We start from the raw sequence: 22,332 nt of genomic DNA, 5'->3' as shown, positions 1-22,332 counted from the left end.
ACTTTTGAAAAGGCTTCGCTGGGGCAGGGTGAAGGTGGTTCTCAGTCTCTCCGGTCTACGCTTGCAGCTCGCAGAGGTGAACAGGGGAGCTGTCTGGGATGAGATGAGAGCAATTCACACCGTCACACTCTCTTAACTTGGGTAAGACGTATGGGATCCATACTCCCCTACAGCTGGATAGAAGAGGTACAGGGCTTACAGTGTGATAACAACCAGAAGCTTTTGTGGCTCTTTCTCAGAACATTTTAAACAGAAAATATTAGCTGGGTTTTGGTATCTTTTCTCTGGTTATTCATTAAATTAACGACGGGATATAATGTCCCGTCACCTGGTTCTCCATCAGATATTTACATACCGTTCCTGGTTAGGAGGCAAGAGGAGGGTCATTTCACCCAGCTGCTGAAGTCCCGAGGCAGCGTGTTTTGTGGTGGTGCAAGGGGACCCCGCGGGGATGCAGGATCCGACCGTACCCGCACGCAGCTGCCAAGTGAGCCTGCACAGGGCACCTAGCCCTGTACCCCTCCACGTCACCGGACAGCCTCCGTCCGAGGGTGACGGCTGCGTCCCACCGTGTCACGCTGTCAGGGCTGCTCGGGACAGCAGCCACCAGAAATAAAACGTGACAGCCAAACCTGCCTGAGTTAAAACTGGCAACGTGTAAAGATCGAGCTCCTGCTCAAGTACGCTGTTAGAGCTCCACGTCTACGTACCGGCTTCAGCACTCGGCCCCGTTCCTACTTACCCAGGATTTGTGTTCCCACACCAGGATGCGGTTATCTGAAATAAGGACTGGCGCCCATATCCTGCAGAACAAGTCCCCGCTGGTGCTGGATACCCACTCGCACGTTTCAGGTTCCTTATTCTCTCACTTCCATAGTCCTTTAAGCTTCCTCCTTGAATCTGCAGATTTAATTTAGATATTTATTATAGTGAATGATCAGAGAAAGGAAAGTTTGGAAAGATTTTCTACTAAGATCTAGTGCTAGTACACTCTGAAATTAATTAAATTCCTCAAAAATTTCTAGAAGAGCTGAATTGCCTTCCTACGCTGCAGTTTTTCAGCTTCCACATTCCTCTCTGTACCAGGTACTGGCTACAAAAGCGGTTGTTATTTTCTTCCATCACTCACAAACGCAGACCTCTCCTGCCCTGTTGTATCTAAGGAATGGCATTTAGCTGGTAACCGCTAGATACTTGGCATGGAAATTTGGAAAGCTATGCAAAGATGGGATTTGATTAGATGGTAGTTTATTTACTGGGGGGGGGGGGTGGGGACCTCTGGATTTTTCATCAGATACATCCTGTGAACATCAAACACGAGTGCCGTTGCCAAATGGTCCTTTTGGCATGCCAGGCCATGCGCCTTTCCCTTTCCTGCTTTGTCTTCCACAGGCTGCCGTATCCAGGAATGCAGCACCATGCTTATTAAAGGCTGAAATTATCCACTGGGTGGTTAAAAAAAATGATGATTCCGGCCACTGAGTGAGATAACCGGTAATTTTGTAAAGTACATTTAGTCAAATAAGATTTTTTGGCAGCCGAATGTTGATGTAGCAGAATGTGCTTTTCTGATTGACATATGCTAACAATACTGCCTCCACAGCCAGGGGGAGGATAATTTACTTTTCATTTCCATTGGAAATGAGGTGAACCAGAATGTGGTAGATAGTTAAATCCCAGCTATGTGGTTTAATTGATTTGCTCAAAACCACGAATCAAGTGATACCCTGCATCCTCAGTCCTCCCCATCATCACTTCCAGGAAACCAGCAAAGACAAATCTCCTCCTGAGATAGTTTTCAGCTGCTTCAGGGTTTCTCAACCATTTCCCCAGGCATGTCCTCAAGAGGTGGCTGGACCGGAGGAGAGTCTCTGCAATGGGAAATCCTCCCCAGCAGAAAATGGGAAGGCTGGCAGCTGTTGGCCAGCATTTCCCAGCCAGCAGGCAGGCACGCTGTGGGGAAATGAAGTAGGAGAGAAGCTTAGTCAGTCCAGGTGAGGTTTTAGCGGCTCACCATTGTCCACACTTCTCTCCTTTTTAATTGTCCTTCTCTCATCCCTGAAGAGGAAGGAGGAAAAATTGCTCTGAGCATCCCCACTCACTGCTGGAAGGGGTCATGTCTCTGGAGACCAAGAATTTGGCTTTGCTGTCGTGTCATTTATCAGGTAACGAAGGAACATCTCTGGTCTCTGCCACAAAACCATGGTCATAACCCAGAGCTAAAATCGTCCCTAAATCTCAGCTGCACCTCACGTCCACTCCAGGGGTCTTGCCCCTGTTGGATCCAGGGATCCTGGCTGCTGTTTCGTGGGACACACACCGGAGTGGTGCACCATGCCATGCTGCTGCTGCGACCGGCACTTCATGTTTCATTTGCTTTGTGGGACTTTATTTACTTATTTAGAGAAAAGGCCTGAGGGAAAATATAAGACGCGTGTTCAAAAATCTTTTACGATCTCAGTAAAGGAACATTTTCTCATCAAAACTCTTTCAGTGAAAATATTATGAGTAGTTGTGGTTCTTGGCTTTTTTAATTATAAATACTTCCAGCAGAGGTATTTAACTTGCTACTGTATCTCCAGGAAGAGCCTTTAACCCAATTTTTTACTTTTAAACACTTAAGTGCACCAAGACCTCGTAAAGCACCTACCAACACTCATTAACAGTTCTGTACGCCTTCAAAGCCGTGCACTGGCGGACCGTGGGAACAGCCAGCTCTAGGTGGCTCAGGCGATTGAGTTTTGCTGGAAGCAAAAGTGACCTGTAAATGCCTGTAACAGAATGTAATATTTGCCCTCCTCCCCTTCAGATACATATGAGACAAAAGTCTGAGCTTGTAGGAGGGATGGAAAAACCATCTTCTTTCAAAGTGGCCTTTGAGTCTGTGTTCCTCCAGAAGTCACCTTGGAGCACAAAAGAATAAACCTTCACAAAACTTCTGATTTACAGGACTCATATAAGCCCTCTGGGGAGTCCCTCTGTAAAGTTATATGCTCATCTTCTCCATCACCGTTGTGAGCGAGCTGATGTCTGCTTTTAGTGGTAACCCAGGGAAACCACGGCAGCCAAATAATTTGAGGGACGACTTGGCAAAAGCAAATCACGTCAGCATGAAGCTCAGCAGAGCCAGGGGAGCAGTTTTCTGTACAAAAGATTTAGGAAGAGTCACAAACCCACAAACTGGCTTCTGCTTTTGTGTCACTTGATTTTTCTGGTCCTTTCCCCAGTGTCTCTCCCACACTCCTGTTCGGAAGGAAGAAGAAAACTCACATCATGCTGAGTTGTCTAGTCTCACGCAAAGTCTTGATTTTTGTTGAGCTGACCAAGAGAGGCTGATAGATGCATTTTTTTTTTTCCCTTCCAGAAGTGTGACTTAATTTCCATTTGTCTTCTCATGAGCTTACGAAGCCCCAGCCCCAGATTTGCTCTGTCTTCTGTGTCCTGCAAAACCCTGTGTAATTTTAATACTTCATGTTTTGGCTGGAATTAAAATCACCTTTGGCAAGAGAGGGCTAAGAGAAAGCTGGGATGAAAAGTGCATCATCGTTCGCGGGCCAGGGAGGTTTGGTGCCTGGGCAGGTCACCACGGCCATGTCTTTGCATCCATTAGATGATCACGTATCTCAGGCATGCCTTCACGGGGACAGGTCTAGGCAGAGATTTCTGCTGGGAGCTCTCCCTCGGGTGGCACCCACATACGTCGTCACCATCCTGCACAGCACATCCAGAGAAGAGCAATTTGGGTCTCTGAGTGTTATTGCTCAGGCTGGAAGGGAAGGTTGTTATTCTGTACAAGAGAAAACATGACTTGGTCCTGAGGACTAATCCCATCCCACAGATGCTGCCAGCCTGGTGCTTGAACGGCTTTTAGGACTGCACTAATTACAGGAGCGACAGCAGCATGGAAGTAGGTTAGTGTTTCATTTTCTCCTGCCAGTGGCAAACACTGGAGTATTGGATTTTCTTTTTTTTTCATGAGGATTTAGCACACAGTCACAGGATTTGTGGTGGTGGGGTGTTTTTTACACTAGAGAGCAGCCAGTGCTAAGCCTTTCCATGCGCAGCTTTGCGCTTCTGCACTGTGCTCATGCTGCACGCCACGGTCCATGGTGGTGCTGAGCAGAAACCCCAGATCTGGTGGGTTTACACTGATGCAAACACATCAGTTTTAATGGAGAGGAGAATCAGACTGAACCATGCTTGGTGGTAGCAGAGATGAGGCCAGACCACTCTGCTTGTGCATCTAACCAACCCTGAATACAGAATTAATTTAGAGCCAGTACGGCGCAAGCTGTCCTTCCCACGGTGAGCCAACATAAAGCCCGAGACTTTCAGGTCAAAAATGAACCTGGATGCTGTCTAAATCTTCCTTCCCAGGGCCAGAGTGGTCTGTAAAGGTATATAAGGACCCAAAGTCTCCCACAGGTGTTCACTGACAGCCATAGCCACTTTAGTCCCACTGATGTTAGGAGTTTCGGTGCTGTAAAAAATCCCATTAAACACCTATACAAGTCTTCCTGCTCCTGAAGACCTTTGAATATGTAGTCCCGGAATCCCAGACCAGGTCCTCTTGAAGCAGGTGAGAAACTTTGAAGAGGTGTCTGGGGCATCAGCTCCAGCAGCACGCAAAATCGCCTGGAAATGAAGTGTTACTGCACTGACGTGCACAGTGTGAGGGGGTCCGGACTCGCACAACCCAGCAAGCAGCTTGCCAGAAAAAACACTGAATACAGAGGGTTTGCAGGAGGGGGATTAGCTTTTCTAGCCTTTATGGTCCTTGAGGGTTTGTGTTTGCAAATAATTCTTTCCACAAAGTAAAACCTTCTGCTTCTGGGGAAAATATTGATATATTTTTTTTAACTATATGAGAGTTTTTGTACAAAACAAGACATGGAAAAAATCTTTAAATATAGCCTTTCGTAGAAAGCATGCAATTTTCACACTTTTACCATAACAATTCATAAAAGGGAAAGTCAACGCTATTCTAGACAATTTCCCAAGATTTTTAAAGACTTCACAATACAATTATGGAATGAATCAAGGCTTTGAAGAAAGCTCAGAAAAGACTTTTTGAGTTCTGTGTAATTATATTAGGCAAGACGAGTTTATAGCTAGAGCAAAGTTTTTGAATAAAAGCCAATAAACTCCGAAGCTCAGGCGACAGAGTGAAACATTTCCAGAGTTAAGCCTTTCTTTTGCTGATGTGCAAACATTGTTCAGCAGTAGGAAAGAAGGCCATTCAGCAGCTAAAACAATAGAAATAGGAGTGACTAAAAATGAGTAACTACAGGGCTCATTTCTTAGGCTGACCCGGTAAGTCTAAGCAAGTCATTTCACCCTTGTGTGCACCCGCTCAGCCCAGCTGCATCGTGAAGGTTAAATAAATGAAGTAGGTTCTTTACAAGCATAAATTATTCTCTCAGTGAAACCGTGTTGCTTTGTACCAGCTGAGAACTTGGTCCCTACTGCTTAATGATCTTCCTTAGCGTCTCGAGGCGACTCCAAAAGATAACTCTTCTTTATATGCAGGAGGCTGTGAGGTCTTTTAGAAGCTTAGAAGACTGCTATATATTTAACAAAAGGGGCCATTAACAGCTTGTAATGGTGGGGTATATCCAGGAATTTCCTCAGTCCACAGAGGAGCTCTATTATTATTACCAGCATAAATGAGAGATGATGTTCTCACCATGTGGGTTGCGAGAGACGAAACCCAGCTGGTACTTTTGCTAAACACATTGAGCTCTGGAGTGCAAAGCTGTATAGAGACTTGATCCATCTAAAGAAAACTTTGGCAACAACAACACTGCCTGTCTTCACCAAAAGAGAAGTTGCATCTTTCTCAAATTTATGGACAAAGAAATTTAAGTGCTTCTGATTGCCAGTGCACCTGCTCCCCATATGCTTATGTGCTTCTTATTTCTTTCTTTTATGGATGCCCTGTAGCATCTTGGGAGTGTGGTTGAATTCTTCCTCCAACTTTCCGTTCATCTCTGGCGTTTCTGAATCCCTCCAGAGCAAAGAGACCACACATCTGCACTAGGTACCAGGCGTACAGCAAATGCTTGTGCACTGAGGTGATGGTGCTGCGTGGGTGGGTGGAGAGGGGATGGCTCCATCCCAGCAGACGGAGCACCCCTGGGTAGCTGAGGCTTCCCTGGTTTTGCAGGCTGCAGACGGACGTGGGGTTGGCTCGGGGTGCAGGGTTGCTTCTGTGGTTTAGAGCACTGAGGTGCAAGATACGTGGCTATCTGGGGAAGAAGTTAGCATGCCTTGTAACCCTACCACAGGGCAAAGTTCCCTATTGGCTTTATCTTTTTGTCATTTTGTCGCTTTTAATAAAATCGCTTCTGCAGTCATTTGCAGCGCGCAGTTTAATTCTTGTCAATAGTTTGAGATTTTAAAAATTTAAGGGGCTTTTGATTTGTTCCGCGCTCATCTCGGTGATGTGCTGAGCCTCCCCCTGAGCCGTACAGTGGAGAGGACGAGCCCTGCGGGCACCCAGCCCCTCCGTGCTGCAGGGGGTTTGGCACGGCAGCTCGCCGTCTCGCCATGCCAGCCTTGCCACAGACATGCGGGCAAGTCCTACACATGCCTCTATTTCCCTGGGCTGCCGTTCATCAAGCTCAGCTCCAGCGGGGTTTCTAGGCAGCCCGTAAGGCCCTCCTGCATTTATTTGACACGAACAGTGACTTCCACTTGATTCAATCCCTGCTTAACTTGATCCGCCATTTAATTTTATCAAAACTGTAGTAATCAAATAATTCCTACTAAAAACATTACAACTTCCACTTGTTTATTCTGATCAATTTTAATTCTTTAAGGCACAAGGTTTATTGGATAATTTGGTTATGAGATAACAAAACGCTATCATTAGATCTACAAGGAAAGGACAGAACACAAAAAAGAAAGTTAAAAAGATCCCAAGGAGTGCTCATAATAAAGAAAAAAATACAATAACATACTGTTATTTAGGAGTCGTGCTGTTCGCGAGGGGAAAATATCAATGGCATGTTTTGGTTGAGACATTTCTGGCAATGAACTACACTGAAACAGGGAAGACAACAGAATTGGATGCGAGTGGATTTGCCTTTTTTGAGTGTTGACCCACACGCATGAAGGCACATCAGTGGTGGTTAAGTTTTCTCTCTGTGCAATAAGCCTTCAAAAGCCAAAGCCAGCAGAGTAAGAGGAGAGAAAAGATTTCCACTGCAGGCTGTTTCTCTGTTGCTTTGAGAAATAAAACACAATCTCCTGCTCCACCGATCCTTCTCATCCCTTGACCGTGCCACATCTCTCCCCTGCAGGTCAACACTTTCATCTCCTTCGTGTTCCCCATGGTTGTCATTTCTGTGCTCAACACCATCATCGCCAACCAGCTCATGGTCATGTTCAAGCAGGCTGCCCAGGAAAACCAGGTCTGCACCATCGGCGGGCAGCAGACGATGCTCAGCATGTCCATGGAGCCCAGCCGCGTGCAAGCCTTGAAGCACGGCGTGAGGGTCCTACGTAAGTATTCACGTATCTTGGCATGGAACTGGCTAGAGGTGTCTAAGTAAATATAATTTGAAGAGTTATAGGTTGAAATTGGTAAACGCTTTCACCCAAAACATATTTTAAATGAAAATTAGCTCTTTTTGGAAATCCAAATTGCCCCCAAATGCTTTGACATTTGCCAAAATTGTCCAATTCTTGTCTCAAAGCCCCAAACTTTGGAAAATAAGTTTCTTTGTTCTCTTGGTCTCTTTCCTTCCTCATCTATTTCTTGCTGAGTCACCAAGAGTTTTCTAGGGAATTTTACTGTTTATTTGCCACTATTTTTTTTTTTCTCCCAGAGTCACTTTTCTGACTCCTAATCTTCCCTTAAAGGATAAAAAAAAAAAATCATATAGAGAAAGGAAGCTAAAGAGATACTTGAGTATTATTTAATTAATTGTGCTCAATGGGGGAGAAGCTGATAAATGAAAATTTCAAATTTAAGGGAAAAAATATATTTCATGTCCTGTGAAACAGAAACAACTTGAGAACATCAAGTTTTCTTGCTTCTTCTTCTATTTCTGGCCAGCTCCAGCCTAAACACCTCTCTTTCAGCTGGTGCTGGCTTTAGGCTTTGAGTGTGACCAAGGGACTGATGTAGTTTTAAAACCAAACTTATTTCATGTGATTGTGTTCGAAGAGATCAGTTAGAGTGACACATAGCACAGGGTACGCAGCCCCACTGGCAATGCCCATGGTAAATCAGATGTGCAAATTTCTCTCAGCTGTTACAAGCAGAGACTTTGGAAACCCGGTGTGGTGGTGGTTTCCTTCGCCTGCTCCCAAGGTAAAAGCAGGAGCTGCTCTGAAGATGTTCTCTGCTTCATTAGAGGTGCGTGGAAAATCAGTTTTGCCCTGAAGATACACACATAGGAAAAAAGAGTTTCTTGCAGTCAATCAGAGCTTTAATTCAGATTTCAATTTTCTTCTCTCTCTCATTAAAAAAAATGGCCAAATGGCTCAGATGATTGGAAAAAAAAAAAGATTTTGGTTAATTCAGACTCTTCCTAGTGTTTCTCCTCTTCAAAACTCTGATAATAGCAAAACTGATCTGATGGCAAAACATTCCTCACGTAATGGCATACACCTGATGTTTTATATCATCCCAGAAATAACTCCACTGCACGCTTGAAAACCTGAAGCGAGAGAGCAGCAGGGGCAGTTGCTGTGTTGTCTACAGTGAAAGAATTCCCCTGTTCCTGTCTTGCACATAACGTCTCCCCAAGTCAAGTGTTCAGCTCTGGGGTAAGGTGACTGTGATTATTGCCCTTCCTGGGGGCCAAATGTCTCACTATAAACTCAGCAGCGTTCCCAAGGGACACGTGTGTACCCTTCTGTGAGTTGTACTTACCTTCTCCCACCAGATATTGCACCCAAAGTTCTGCAGACTCTGACCCAGCTAATCGCAATATCCAAACCCAGACATTTTTTGCCCCGAGCCAAATTGGTATGCAGCAGAAATGTAAAAAAAATGCTGCTGCTTCTTATGTGATTTTTAACTACATTTTGGAGCCCTTTGAGGGCTGGCTATCTAACCACATTTCAGACAAATTCCCAAGCCCTGTTCTGGAGAATACCTTCATCTATATTTCACATGCAATCAAGGGTTCACGTTTGCACATGCAGTGTCTCAAACAACATTGATAGCTGGGAGCACAAGTGGCCATTTATGAACTGCTCAGGTAGGTATTCATAACTTCATGGACGAACTAGACAGAACTGTGATCTCCATGGATGAGGACAGAAAGGGATTTAATTTTTTTTTATTCCTCCAACCAACCACATTTACGGTAATCACAAATAATCCTTTTCTTTTGCGTTTGCCTGTTGATATGTAAAGCTAAAGAACAGACTTGCTTACACACAGAGACTCTCTGAAAAAGCAAAACTAGACCAGCATTTTAATGATTTACTCAACAGCAACTTAAGCCTTGCATATATCACTTTATTCCTTTTCTTTTTCTGCAGAGCTTTGGTTCAGATAAAGGTTAAATAAAAGATCCTGCACCCAGGAATTGAGCTGTACTTCAAAATACTGGATGGCTTAATTAAATAAGCTGAGGAAAAGACCAAAGAATCTGGTAGCTTAAACTGACAGATGATAAAGCAAAAGCTGTTCAAAAATAGTACCCCCAAAAATCTAACAAAGGATGCTGGTACTGGTTTTAAACTGTGAGAGTCCTCGTGCACATTAGATGGTGAGAGTTTGTTAGCAGAAAGCTTTCTGACCTGTGCTTTTCATGGCAAAGCTCTTGGTAGCTGAAGCACTTTGGCCAAGGCCACATTTCCAACAAGGAAAGAAATCCCTAGAGAAGGCACCAAGAACCTCCATGAGATTTTTCCAGCTGTTTTTCACGAGGGATGCTAGTCCCATGCCATAGGCAAGCTGCCACATGCAGCCCAGCTTCGAACACCACGCTGGGAAATGCCTACTGAGACAAAGGAGAGAAAAACCCAGAAGACATTAAATTCCCCATAATTATCTCGTTGGGCTGTGTTTATTGACTGTCTCTGCGCCCCGATCAACCATCATCCATGAGGGGATAAGGAGCGAGCCTTGCTTCGGCACTGAGCTTGCAAGGATGGGGCCGTGCAAGTCCCTCGGTCCCCTGTTATCTTTTTCTGTTTCTCGACGCTTCTGCCTATTACCATTAAGTGAGAAGCTGCCTTTTCTCACTTGCACTACAACATCTCACACCTCCCTCTCTCCTTTTAGTATTGCATATTCTCTTAACATCAAGAAGAGAGAGCTCCTCATGAATAAAAAGAGAGAGACCTAAATTTACACGTGCCCTTCCCCGGGCATTGCTCAGGGGTAGTGGAAAAGCACCCCCTCACCAACAGGTCCACGTTTCCTCCGAGGCACTGAAAACCAGCCCTTCTTTCTCTGAACAATAAGCTTAATTTTCTTCTTCTTCTTCTTCCCCAGGCAAGTTTTTGCTTTTGTTATGAGCTGCAAAAGCTGAGACAAGTTAGCAAAAGTGAGGGTTTCTGTCTGGAGCCTGAAATGGTGCAAAAGTGGGTCAGACGTGGCACCGTGGGCAGCGATGCACAGATATTACAGGCATCTCCGCAGTAGCACCCCAGCAGCAGGACTGAGCTCCCTTCCCTGCTGGGAAGGCAATGAGAGAGCAGCCTCTTGCTTCTTTTCTGGACTGAGGAAGATCCAGCAAATAAGAAATCCACCATCAGTTTTGTCTGTGATTCACCGCATCATGCACAAAGGCTTTTTTTATCTAGCAAGTGTGAGTGAAATCCTGCTTCATTTCATTTTTCAGATGCACTTGATTACTGGAGGTGCTTGATTCACATTTACTTTTGTCACCTGTTCCTTGCAACTTTTCTTTTTTAATAAACCAGGCCTTGGAGCTGTCCGAAAAGTAGCAAAAAATACACAGGGATGCACATGATTTATCCTCGGATCAATGGCAGCCAAAACCATGTACACCATCCGGGCTAGTTTATGGAAGAGGATAGGAAAAGAAAAATGACACTTGTCCACGCTAATAAAGCTGTTGGCTCGAAATCAGAGCTTCATGGGGGTCAAAGTATTTTCCATTTCCAAAAGTGAACTTTGGCTTGAAGTACAGAGAGCTTGGTTTTGTTTGAAGGGTGAAATGTTTCAGAACTTGTAAAACTAGCGCTCAGGAAAGAAATTTTTGCATTTAATGGTGTGCAGAGCTGTTGGGTGAGATCAGAGCAGCAAACACCTTCCTTCCTTCCTCCAGATCTACTGAGATTATATATTTATTTACATTGAAATAGGAGCTAAAAGTAGCCAGGCGAACAGCTTCTTTCAAAACGTCCACAACAGCATTTTCCTCCTCTTTGGTAGCATTTATGTATTTTCCTGGCTCTGTCTGACTTTGGTCATGTACAAAATAGTTAGGGAGATCAGGATCAAGGAATGTGTCAGCCCTGCTGCCTGGCAGCCACCTCATTAATTCATTAAGCATGTGATTTCTGATTGTAATTCCCTCTCTGCTGTCAGCGTTCACCAGGTGTGAGGATCCAAATTCAGAGCTCGAGGCGCTGGCAGCTTCCCAGCTCTTTGGTGAGGGTAACAGGGCAAGGTCTGCACCAGCGCTGCCGCTAAAAATACCTCCCGCCAAGAGGTTTCATACCCGCCTGCATCCATCTGATATTCCTTCCATTTCTCCAATTGTAAACCACCTCCGATTTTTGTTATTATTCCTTGGCTATATTGTAGTGCTGGGAAGTTGAGTCTTTTGGATGCTGCGTGATGCTTCATGGAAGGGTGAAGCTTCTCTGATCGCATAGCCTGATAGGCCAATCATTTGATAACATCCTAAATAAATCTTAAACACACATGTACACACGTACCCTTCAGAACAAGCAGCTTTCAGCAGGTAAAACCTCACGTACACTGCCCAGACCATGGCATGCTGTTTCCAGACACAGAGAGGCAATATCAGTCTTCCCCATCTCATCGAGCAACCCTCAACACCTCCCCGACTGCCTGTGGGATCCGTTCCCACCGTGGATGGAAGGAAGGAGTTATTGAATGGCACAGCTGAGCTCTGATAACAATGTTGAGACAAACTGATGGACATCGAGGGGAGACTTTGCATGTCCCTGGGTGGATGTTGGCTAAGCCTATTAAAATGTAATCAGTTCCAGGTAGCATTTGCTCTGTTACAGAAGCTGCTTAGTGAAAGCAATTATAAAGCACTTAGAGAGGTTTAACCAATTAAAAGAATATCCTTCAGTCTCCCACAGCTGGCTGAGTGATGCCTCAGTAAGATGCTTTTTAGGAGATGAAGTCAAACCATATTTTTTTACTGAACATCTAAGAATTTTTTATTATGATTTTGGGTTCTCTGCATTTCTTCAAGTTATACAAGACAAAGGCCAAGTATTAATGAAATATCCATGTGTCCTGCTTTTCATTAATTTGTGCATTAGTAATTCCCCTTCTGAACAAACATTTTGAAGAGTTCATTCATTTCTCTTCAGTGATGTTCCAAGTCTGAGCTGTCCGTTTCAGGAGGAGAATATTTCTATAAGATTTAGTGTAACCCTCCCACAAACAGGAATAAGAAACAGCTAATACTTTGCAGCCACAATACACAGAATAGCACCAGTCTGAAAATCTGCTCCTTAAACAGTCATATTTCATTTCCTTCATATTCTAAGGAAGTCAGATTTGTCCATGAATCAATTCTTTTGCAAGAAAGGAACTAAATTAATGGCAGTTTGTATCCCTAATAAAAAGTCTGAGCAACTCCCAGTGGAGTTCAGCAAAACCCCTGTGACTTTAAGCATGAGTGGAAGCCGAGTTTAACAGCTGAAGCGTCATATCAAAATTCAGGAGGATAAATTAGCTATATAACAGTTGTATATATTTCCCAGAGATGTTCGTACACGTAGGTTTACCTTACAGCCTGCCAACTGACATAAAGAGAGCGGTATCGGAGCGCTCTATAAACACCCTCTGAGGAGCAGAAAGGGATGACGGCTGCACCTCTCGGGACACGGAGGCTCTTTTTTCTCCTCTCCCAAGACGTGTCCCTTCGCTGGCACTGCAGGTCCAGCTGGCAAGACATTTCGGCTGGGATTCGGGCTCTCGTGGCTGCATCTCTGAAGAAAACTCTAGGGCTGGTCATGCCCAGCAAGCAGATTTTCCTGGTGTTAAACCCTGTCAATGTGAGTGTTTAAAAAGCTAACTGATGTGTTTTTAAACATAAGGTCTGGCCAGGGCCTGAGTCACTGCAGAAGCATGCAGTAAATACAGCCCCAGGGTCCCTCTGGGGAGCAGAAACCATTCTGGGAAGAACAAAGGACACGAGAAGCTCAAAACTGGAGGGGAAAGAAGAAAGGGGCTGCAGAGGATGCCAGTTTGGGTTATACCTGATCTTACCAAATAGAAAGAGCCTTGAACCTGGTGAGGAGAAGACAGGAGCTCTTATCTATCCTTCAAAGGGGAAATTTTCTTTCTTTCTTCTTCCTTCTCCTCCAAACATCCAGACATCCCGGGGGGGAAGGGCATGAATGAAGTGTAAATGGAATTAAGCAACTTCTTCTCTAATTTCCAAAAAAATAATTACCTTAGAAGGAAACTGGGGAAGAGACCCAAGTTTGCACTGGGTCAGCAGTGATGTGCTGCTTTTTGGAGCCTGTTCTTGGGCTAGCTTTAACCTTCATTTTCTGCCTTGCTCCTTATGGATGAAACCAGTGCCAGTGTACAATTTAATCACCAGAGTGAGCAGGGGCAGGAATTCACATCCATTTTCAAATTTGTCAGCTGAAGCCATTGAAAATCAGGACTAGAGAATACAGTCAGAGTAAAATACATTGGTTTTGCGTGCCAAAAGGTTTTTCTATTCACTCTGCTGTCTCACTGCCATTAACAAAAGAGTATTTAGGGGAACATGGCTCCTTTCAAGCAAGATAGCATCTTCTACCCCTTAATCCAAAAAAGAGACACTCCTCCCGCAGTAGGAAAAAAAGAAAGAAAATGATACAGAAAGATAAAAAGCAGATCTCTGGCTGCTGGGAATGGAAATTAAGGAGTCAAATCTAATGTTTACACTGCTCAGTAATATGTGCAAGAGCACAGGGGGATTGTATCCAGCAAATGCTGCGTGTTTTCAGTGGTGTCTAAAGGAGCTGACGGCTCCCCAGGCCCACTGCTATTCCCAGTTTCTCCTTCTTTGCTCTCCTGAGTACTGTTGGTGCATACTGGTGGTCCCCAATCTCCGCTGGTTATCGACTTTTATGGAAATCCTTTCTTCTGCAACCTTGTGACCCAAATACCAGCATAAGCAGTTTTTATTTTACTAGGCTCATACCCACCCTCGCAGCTCCCGTAACCCCTAGTTTGGGGCCCACTGGTATAAATATTGCCTAGGACCTGTCACGTAGTGCCTCATGTTAATATAAACAGTGCTTCGAGGTTTAACTAGGCAGTGCCAGCTACATCTACACTTGGCCCAGCTTTTACCATCTCTCATATCAAATGGCATGGTGACACGTGCTCCTCTTTGGGAGAGATTCTCTTGCAACGCCATCAGCTAAATAAGTATGTAAAACCCAGGAGTTTTGAATACACAAGGACTGTTTCTCCAGAAATCAGCATTAATGCAAATCCCTGACATGAGCCCCATAACACTGTTATATACATTATTAGTACCAGCAGGAGCATGCATTCCTTGGGCACTGCTGGAGATACACGGCTGCTGCTGAGCTGAAATGCAGAAAAGGCTGAGAGGTGTTGTTCAGATGGGTCAGTACGTACCCAAACAGCTCCTGCCTTTGCTCAGAAATTACAAGAAGCTCTTCCCCAGCTGTGTGTGTTTCAGCTCTCCCTGAAATACATAGAAAAAGAAATAAGTTGGCCAAAATAATCTGAACAAAACTATCAAGGAAGGATGGATTTGAGCTTCTCCGGAGGCCTTAGCAACAGTGGAGGTTAAAAGAAGGACCAGCATCTCTTTTCTCCCTCTCCTGGAGAGAAAGGAGGAGAGGAGGAGGGATACCGAGGGCCACCCCGGAGCCACAGGGCTGTGACTCAGCATGACCCCATTGGGGACAGGAGAGCTAAAGAGAGGAGGAAAACACCAGCCAAATGCTTTGTACTGCAGCAGATCCCCGGGGTCCGGCAGCAGTTGCACGTTACCCATCGCTGTCCCGGTGCTCTGAGTCACGCTGAGCCTCAGATGCCCCCAGAAGAAGGATGGGGGGGCTGAAAATCCCTCCCAAGTGTGGCTCCCATGCTCAGTCAAACCAGACACCGAGCACTCGCCGTGGTCTTTTTACACATGATGTATTGCTCCATGCTCATGCTAACCCAACGTGAGTTTTCCGAGACGTTGGCCCCGGAGAAGGGCTGTCTCCCAGCCTCAGCCACAGGATACACACGAGGTAAAATAAAATACTCAGTGCGATCTAATATAATTTGACTTCCAGGATTGCTTCCACATCCAGTTTAGTCTGAAAATCAAGACTGGCACAGTTTAAATCTTCTTTTGCACAATGAAAAAGATGTCACTCAAAATTTATGTTTCCCTCTGCAGGACTTCCTGCACGATAAACAAACAAGGGCTCGTCCTTCGCCGCTCCTCCTTCCTCTCTCCCCTTTTTCCTTGGGATGCAGTTCAAATGGGCAGAGAATAGAGCCATTATAAGACAAAATAGAAAGCCACAGGATGCAATAATTCAGGTTTTAATACATGTTTAAATTGGGAGATTGATTTAGAAGGGAAATGAAGATGCAGCTCAGTGGAAGGATCATTCCCCTGCATCCCCAGCACGCTGGCGTCGGCTTGCTCGGGTCCCCTCTCCACTCCTCAGCCCTGGGCTAATCCGCAGGTTTGGCACCTCATTTGCTCAAATGTGGGAAATATCAGAAGTTCATGGAGCAGCCCTGCTCCTACTAACACCGCATTGAATTCATTAGAAGTGAGGGATGGGTCTGGTTTATTTTTAGTTCAAAAAATAGAGGCAGGGAATCTCCGACCTCACAAACACCATCCTGGAGAGTCACCTCCATCACGCGTTGGGTCGAATCCTTCCCCTGCAGTGCTCAGCTCCAGCAGGCTGACCTGCTCCATCTTACTCCACCAAAGAAACCCTTGTGTCAAGCCTCTGATGGTGGAGAACATGTCCTACAAGCTGATAACAATGATAAAAAACCATTTTGGCAGCCACTTTGCCCAGCATTTGTTTTACAACTCATCCGTTTTGATAAGCATGTGCTCAGGGAGGCACAAGACAGCAGCAAAAGGCACCAGGTATCTGGGAGAACAGGACACTTTCATTCTGTATTAGATAAAAGTTAACACATTCCCACGTTTCATATTCATCCCTGGGGAGGGGACCCAACAGGGCAGGATTGCCACCCTAAATCTGCTTGATCCCTTGTATGATAAAATCGAAACATACGGATTAAGGGTGACAAATACAGGTCAGGGTCTCCTAATCTGTGCGGCAGAGGCTGGTGGCACAGAACCGCACAGCGTGCTACCCAGCTGGGATTTCCAAATCAGACCATAAGTGTCTCCAATGCATTTAGCTATGTGTTTAATAGAGTTTTAATTGCAGAGTGATAGCATGTGATATTACAGAATTACCACAGATTACTTAATTGACTATTCCTTTGCTCAGCTCAAGCAGATATTTCTCTGAATATGTGTTTTTGCTGCTATAGATCCCTGCTTCCATATTATTTGGCACAGCATTGTCTGAGCAACAGCAGCAGAGATCCTTTACCAGGAGAAAACCACTTCCATTTAACGTGTTGGTAAATTTAACAGGCAGATGTGCGAGACTCTTAAAATTGGCTGTAGAAAGAATCCAGATCCTGCCGTTCTTAAAGAGCTGCATGCAGGGGTGAGCAGCTGGGAAGTGCCAGTGCATGGAGGTTTCTGCAAAAATTATGATCTGCACGAATGCACTTGTGTCGGGAGCCATTTGGGAAGCTGCTTTCACAGCCTGAAAAATCCAGCTAATCCTGTACAGGCACTGGGGAAGCAGATGGACTGGAGCTGTGATGTTGGCTCATTCCTGTTGGCCCAGTGCTGATGGATGGAGGGGGAGAGGCTGGAGAGTATCGCTTCTCCTGTGGCCCCTGGGAGGCATCTCCTGAGAAGTCATGGGTGGACTGCCCCATGCAGGGCAAACCAAAAGTCCATCCAACAGAGAAATTAATTTCTGGAGATGGTCAAAAGCAGGCGCTCAGAAATGTGGAAGAGCGAGGCAGGCATCCAGCGCTCCCTCCGAGATTCCTGCTGGACCTTCCCACTTCTCCTGTGCCACGAGTCGTTTAGGGGCTGTCCCCATCAAAGTCCCAGCAAAGGTCCTCAAGGCAGGATCAGAAACAGGTCAAATTCATTCACCTGATGGCGTCCGAAGAGCTGCAGGCTGTCTAGTGATGAATTACATCTGCAATCACAATGACCATATAGCAGCCAAAAACATTCAGATTGAAATCATGAAGTCACTTGGACAAGAGAATAAAAACAGAGCCTCTAGCTTTCTTTCCAAAACATGTCCCTTCAGTTGCCTAAAACTTTATTGAATAAATGGCTTTTGCAGCATTCCTGGAAGATGCTCTCATACACCATGCAGGCTGATGCTAAAAGAATATAACCGTCTCCATTGTTAGTTATGTGTTTAATAAAAGAGATAGCACATGGAGTTGAAGTGTGGCTGTGAGTACGGAGACGGACACCAGGAATTATTTAATTTCTGTACAAATTAGGCAGTGATCCTGCTAGTGATGACACCCACAAAAACAGGGCACAGACACTTCCCCCCCTGTTGTGTTACTGAAGTCTCCCCTGTGCCTTTTGGCTGAGTAATGGTGATGGGGAGATGCAACCGCAGCCAGACTTCCTCCTCCTGGATCGTGTTTTTCAAGGGAAACACATCTTCTGCATATCTCCTCTATGAGCTGTGGCATAGGCCCTGTGGGATGATGACAGCATCTGGGTTTGGGACATTTCCACATAAATATTTGCAATCCCAAGGCAGAAGGAGAAGCAGTGCCTGCCTCCGTGTGCCAAATCCGCATTGCACTGGTGGTGCGTAGCTCTGTAAGAGAGCTTTGCTGCTTCCTAGCCCTTTACGGGTCACATAAAGGACAAGAATGATGCGGCCCTTATTCTCTGTAGAGTAAATTTGGGATGAAAAATTAACATAATTATTTTATTTAGCCTTGATTTTCTTCTTGTCTTTTATTGTGTTATGTTTTAACTGAGATTTCTTTATTTCCTGCTAGGATTCTGCCAGAATCCTGTCATTTCATACAGACGTTGAAATGCATATTACAAAAGGAAATAAATCTTTCCCTTGATTGCCTGATATATCTACTTTTTAATCTAGATTGACAAACGCACTCTACCAACCGCACTTTTATCCTTCAGAGTTGTTGCGTTTTATTTTCCATTGTTTGATGTCCCTCGGCAGGAACCTGGAAAGGAAAAAAAACCATACCGTCTTTCTCTGCTTATCCTTTAATTAGTCTTTTTTATTATGGCAATGTCCAGACCCAAACGTCTTGTAATCACTGTCTCAGGTATTGCACAAATATAGAGCAAAAGGACAAGCCCTGCCACCAGAAACCAGTTCCTGGGGCTATTTAATGATCCCCAGCATCGCGGGGACTGTGGCCAGTGGGTCCGTGTAACAAACTAATGGTATTATAGTGTCCCTGGCTCCCTGTCTACCTGGATGAAAAACATACACTAACTGTCTCTGCGAGTACTTTGGAAAAAATACCCAGTGCCAGAAGGGCATGAAACAAAAGGACAGATGCAAATAGAGTTTCGTTTAAGCCAGTGTCTGAACTAGGCATCAGCAGTCCTTTATCTGCATCATACCTTCTTTTGTTCATAATGTCACTGCCCCCGTGCTTATTGCTATTTTCTATTATTTCTGTTATGCTTGTTTTTACAGACATTTGCAGGCTGGTTGTCCCTCAGGGTTATTCATTCTTTGCACAACAGCAACAGAAGAACGAAGTGGGGCTTTAGGAAAACCGTTTACGGTGATAAACACCATACAGACAGGTCTCTCTCACCCCCCAAAGAAGAATCGCTCACAAAAAGTAATGAGCTCTTTTCGTACCTTGCAGGTGCTGTGGTGATCGCCTTCGTGGTCTGTTGGCTCCCTTATCACATACGGCGTCTCATGTTTTGCTATGTCCCGTCCAGTCACTGGACAGAGTGAGTCACGACACGGGGGACGAGATCCCCCCGTGCCAGGACGGGGTGGGGGGGTCAGCCTGGAGCTGGGGCTGCCGGGGCACCACCAGACTTGGGGATGGAAGCAGGAATGTGGGAGCAAAGACGTTCTCCACGTGAGGGTTGAAAGCCTCAACCTCCTAATTGTTGTTTTGCTTTTTTTCTTTTGGATTTCTTACCATGTTTGCCAGCCAAATTAAGTCCTAGTTTTATCGCCTATGTCCCCCAGACGTGGGTGAAGGAAGCATTAGCTTGAACCGAAACGCATCAGCATGCCCTTCCTTCTGTGGCTGCGACCACAGAATCACCGCCCTTAACAACGGCGATGGATGTTCAGTTGACAGTCCTTGATGAAACGACATTTGCATGGGGGGGCGGTTTTACATCTGAAGTGGATTGCTGACTCCGTGGCGGAGATATCGATCACCGACCCTAAGACGGAGCAGCTCCCGTTAAGGCACAAATTAGCTCCACGACATCCCATTTCCTTAGTGACGGGAGAGATTACACAGGTGGGGAAACAACCGCGCTGCTCACGGAGTCTGGGGCAGGTTATTTACTGGGTTTTGCAAGGAGTGGTTCAAAATTAAATATTAGCAGTTGCCACTGATTAGAAAATGTCCAGATTCTCAGAGAATTTAGGATAATTGCACGCCTACGCCAAATGCACGTGCGCTGTTCACAGATGTGCAAGAGCACACAAACAGCTCCGTGCAGCCTTTCTGCCACGTCAGGCCAGGTTCCTCAGCAAAGCAGAGGAACACAGAACAGATTATTAATTTTAAATATGCAATTAAACATTAATGCTGTCTGGGGATATACACCCAGGTAGCCTGAGACACCATGAGATGTGCTCAGTGAAAAATGTGTCTTTCCTCCCATGGTGTTGTGTCCCTCTTCTCTCTGGGACTGGGTCTGTTTCCTGCAATGAACAGGAAAAGAAAAAAAAAAATCTACAATACCAAAAAGCAGAGCAACTATGAGACATTAAAATTTCATAAACTCCAAGCACAAAAAATAGTAATTTATGATATAGCAGTCTACTGAATGGAATTGTACATCCATCCGTAGCAAAACCCAAAACCTATCTTCAATCATGAAAACAGAGCTCTAGGCACACACTGGGACAAACTGTTGTTTCTTGTTTGCTTTCCTATATGAAAAGCACTTAAAGCAGCAATCAATTATGTAATGACTGCATTTGCTTTGAGCAAGAGGGGTAGAGAAGTCTGTCTGCAGTTAGTGTGAATTTATGCATTGTGGTTGCATTCCCATTTTTTTTTTCTTCTTTTAAAAGCCATGAGCCATTTTAGGAAAACACTGAATTTACAGGCATATTATGAATGGTGAACTATCAGCATGGTAGCTAATCAAGACCTTGCAGCAGCTTGATGTGTGCATTTATAAATGCACGTGTCTGCCCCTGAAGAAGATAAATTTTTGCTGTATTAATTCTTCACAACCATATAGAGAAACTCTGCTTGCAAGAGCCGGATGGGCCATGCAGTACTTGGCAGTGCTGAAGGGGTGTGGAGGGATTGATGATGTACCCCAGCACACGTCTATTTCTCTTTTGTTAGACAGTGCTCAGACTAACAAAAAGGTCTGCAACTTCCACTGAGATAAATGATCCTGGGGAACATCTTCCTGAAAATGAGACCCACGCTGTTTATAAACGCTTTACCAGCTCAGAGCTTTTGGTCTCACTTGTCCCAAGGAAAGATTCCAAAAAAAAAAAAATTAAGCGTTTTCAATCAATTCTAGTTGAAAACATTATATATTGATGGTCAGGATATGTTTCAAAAGCATGCTGTTGTCAACTTGCCCCCAGAACAGAGACTGTTATCCCAGATTACAGACAGCTCCCAACCCAGAGACGCATTGAATGAGCTGATGCAGCTCTCACTGCTGGGGGGAGGAGAGAGCTGCATCTGTTACTGGATCTTGGCTCTTCTGCAGGCTCTGTAGACCAGAACTGCAGCCAGAAAAGTCAAGCTAATGTATATGCATGACACAGAAGCAAATTTCCATCTGGCGTCTCAGTTTCACACATGTCTATTTTTGAAGACAAAATGAACGCACGAGGTAAGTATCACATGGGCACCCAGGGCATACATAAGTTTCTAACTGCTAGTGACTGAGGCAAGACTTTTGTAGAGGCATTTGACCTACGTTTGGCCAGTCCCAGTTGAAAACATAGATATTTTTCTGGTGGCTTATGCACTGACTCCCACTGGTAAGCTCACGTCACCAGTCAAGAAAGGTTAGCTGAAAAAACAGCTCATGTTTTTCTCACCCTTGTGACTTTGAATTATTTCAGTTCTCCACATTCTATTTAGATTTTTTGTCTTTTGTCTGTTCTTCCAGTTTCCTTTTCAACTTCTACCACTACTTCTACATGCTGACAAATGTCCTCTTCTACGTGAGTTCAGCAATCAACCCCATCCTCTACAACCTGGTGTCTGCAAACTTCCGACAGATCTTCCTCTCTACACTCACACTCCTGTGCCTGCCATGGAGGAAGAAGAAGAAACGACTGGCCTTCACCAGGAAATCCAACAGCATCTCCAGCAACCACACATTTTCCAGCCAGGTCACAAGGGAAACTACATACTGAAGCCAAAGGAGGAAGGGAAATGCATTTTGTCATGGAGACAAAACTTGGGAGAGGCCTCTGTGACTTTCATGCATGGTCTCCAAATTCATGTAACACAAATGTGTTTAGCAAAGTCATTTTTGTTGGCAAAATAGGCTTCATTCTGCCAGTAACTTTGAGGTTATTTTAAAGCATTGGCCTTGCCTCTTGTGAGTAATGTCTACACATTTTGTAACTTCAGTCTGGCATAGATCCAAGTGCAGTGTTGACTGGGAAGCCAAAATATGTTAAACTTAGGCAAAATCATACTGCATTTCATCCTTTTCTCAATGCAGAGATGCCATGTTCACATCCAAGGGTTTGAGTTCACGTCTCTTGGTGGCACCGAGCAGAGAGTCTGATGAGGAGAAAGTAGTTTTGAACAGAAAGGGATGTTTTCAGAGAGCAGACATGCTCATCTATGGGATGTTCACTGAACGAGGAGTGAAAACTCAGGGA

The 22,332-nt window shown here is 44.9% G+C and overlaps 1 protein-coding gene across 1 annotated transcript in view; it reads left to right on the top strand.

Annotated features, from left to right (window-relative positions):
• The window catches only part of NTSR1 (neurotensin receptor 1 (high affinity)), a 58,557-nt gene extending 36,564 nt beyond the window's left edge, over positions 1–21,993 (top strand). The window contains exons 2-4 of the mRNA XM_010569545.1: positions 7,305–7,506; positions 19,130–19,220; positions 21,606–21,993. Coding sequence (XP_010567847.1) covers positions 7,305–7,506; positions 19,130–19,220; positions 21,606–21,855 — 543 coding nt within the window. The 3' untranslated portion in view covers positions 21,856–21,993. The remainder of the gene's footprint in view (positions 1–7,304; positions 7,507–19,129; positions 19,221–21,605) is intronic.
• Positions 21,994–22,332: the final 339 nt, after the last annotated feature.

Source organism: Haliaeetus leucocephalus, unplaced genomic scaffold (assembly GCF_000737465.1).
Source record: "Haliaeetus leucocephalus isolate CR32 unplaced genomic scaffold, Haliaeetus_leucocephalus-4.0 Scaffold273, whole genome shotgun sequence".
Classification (NCBI taxonomy): domain Eukaryota; kingdom Metazoa; phylum Chordata; class Aves; order Accipitriformes; family Accipitridae; genus Haliaeetus; species Haliaeetus leucocephalus.
Note: the sequence above shows the minus strand (reverse complement) of the source record. Positions and strands in the feature narration are given on the sequence as shown.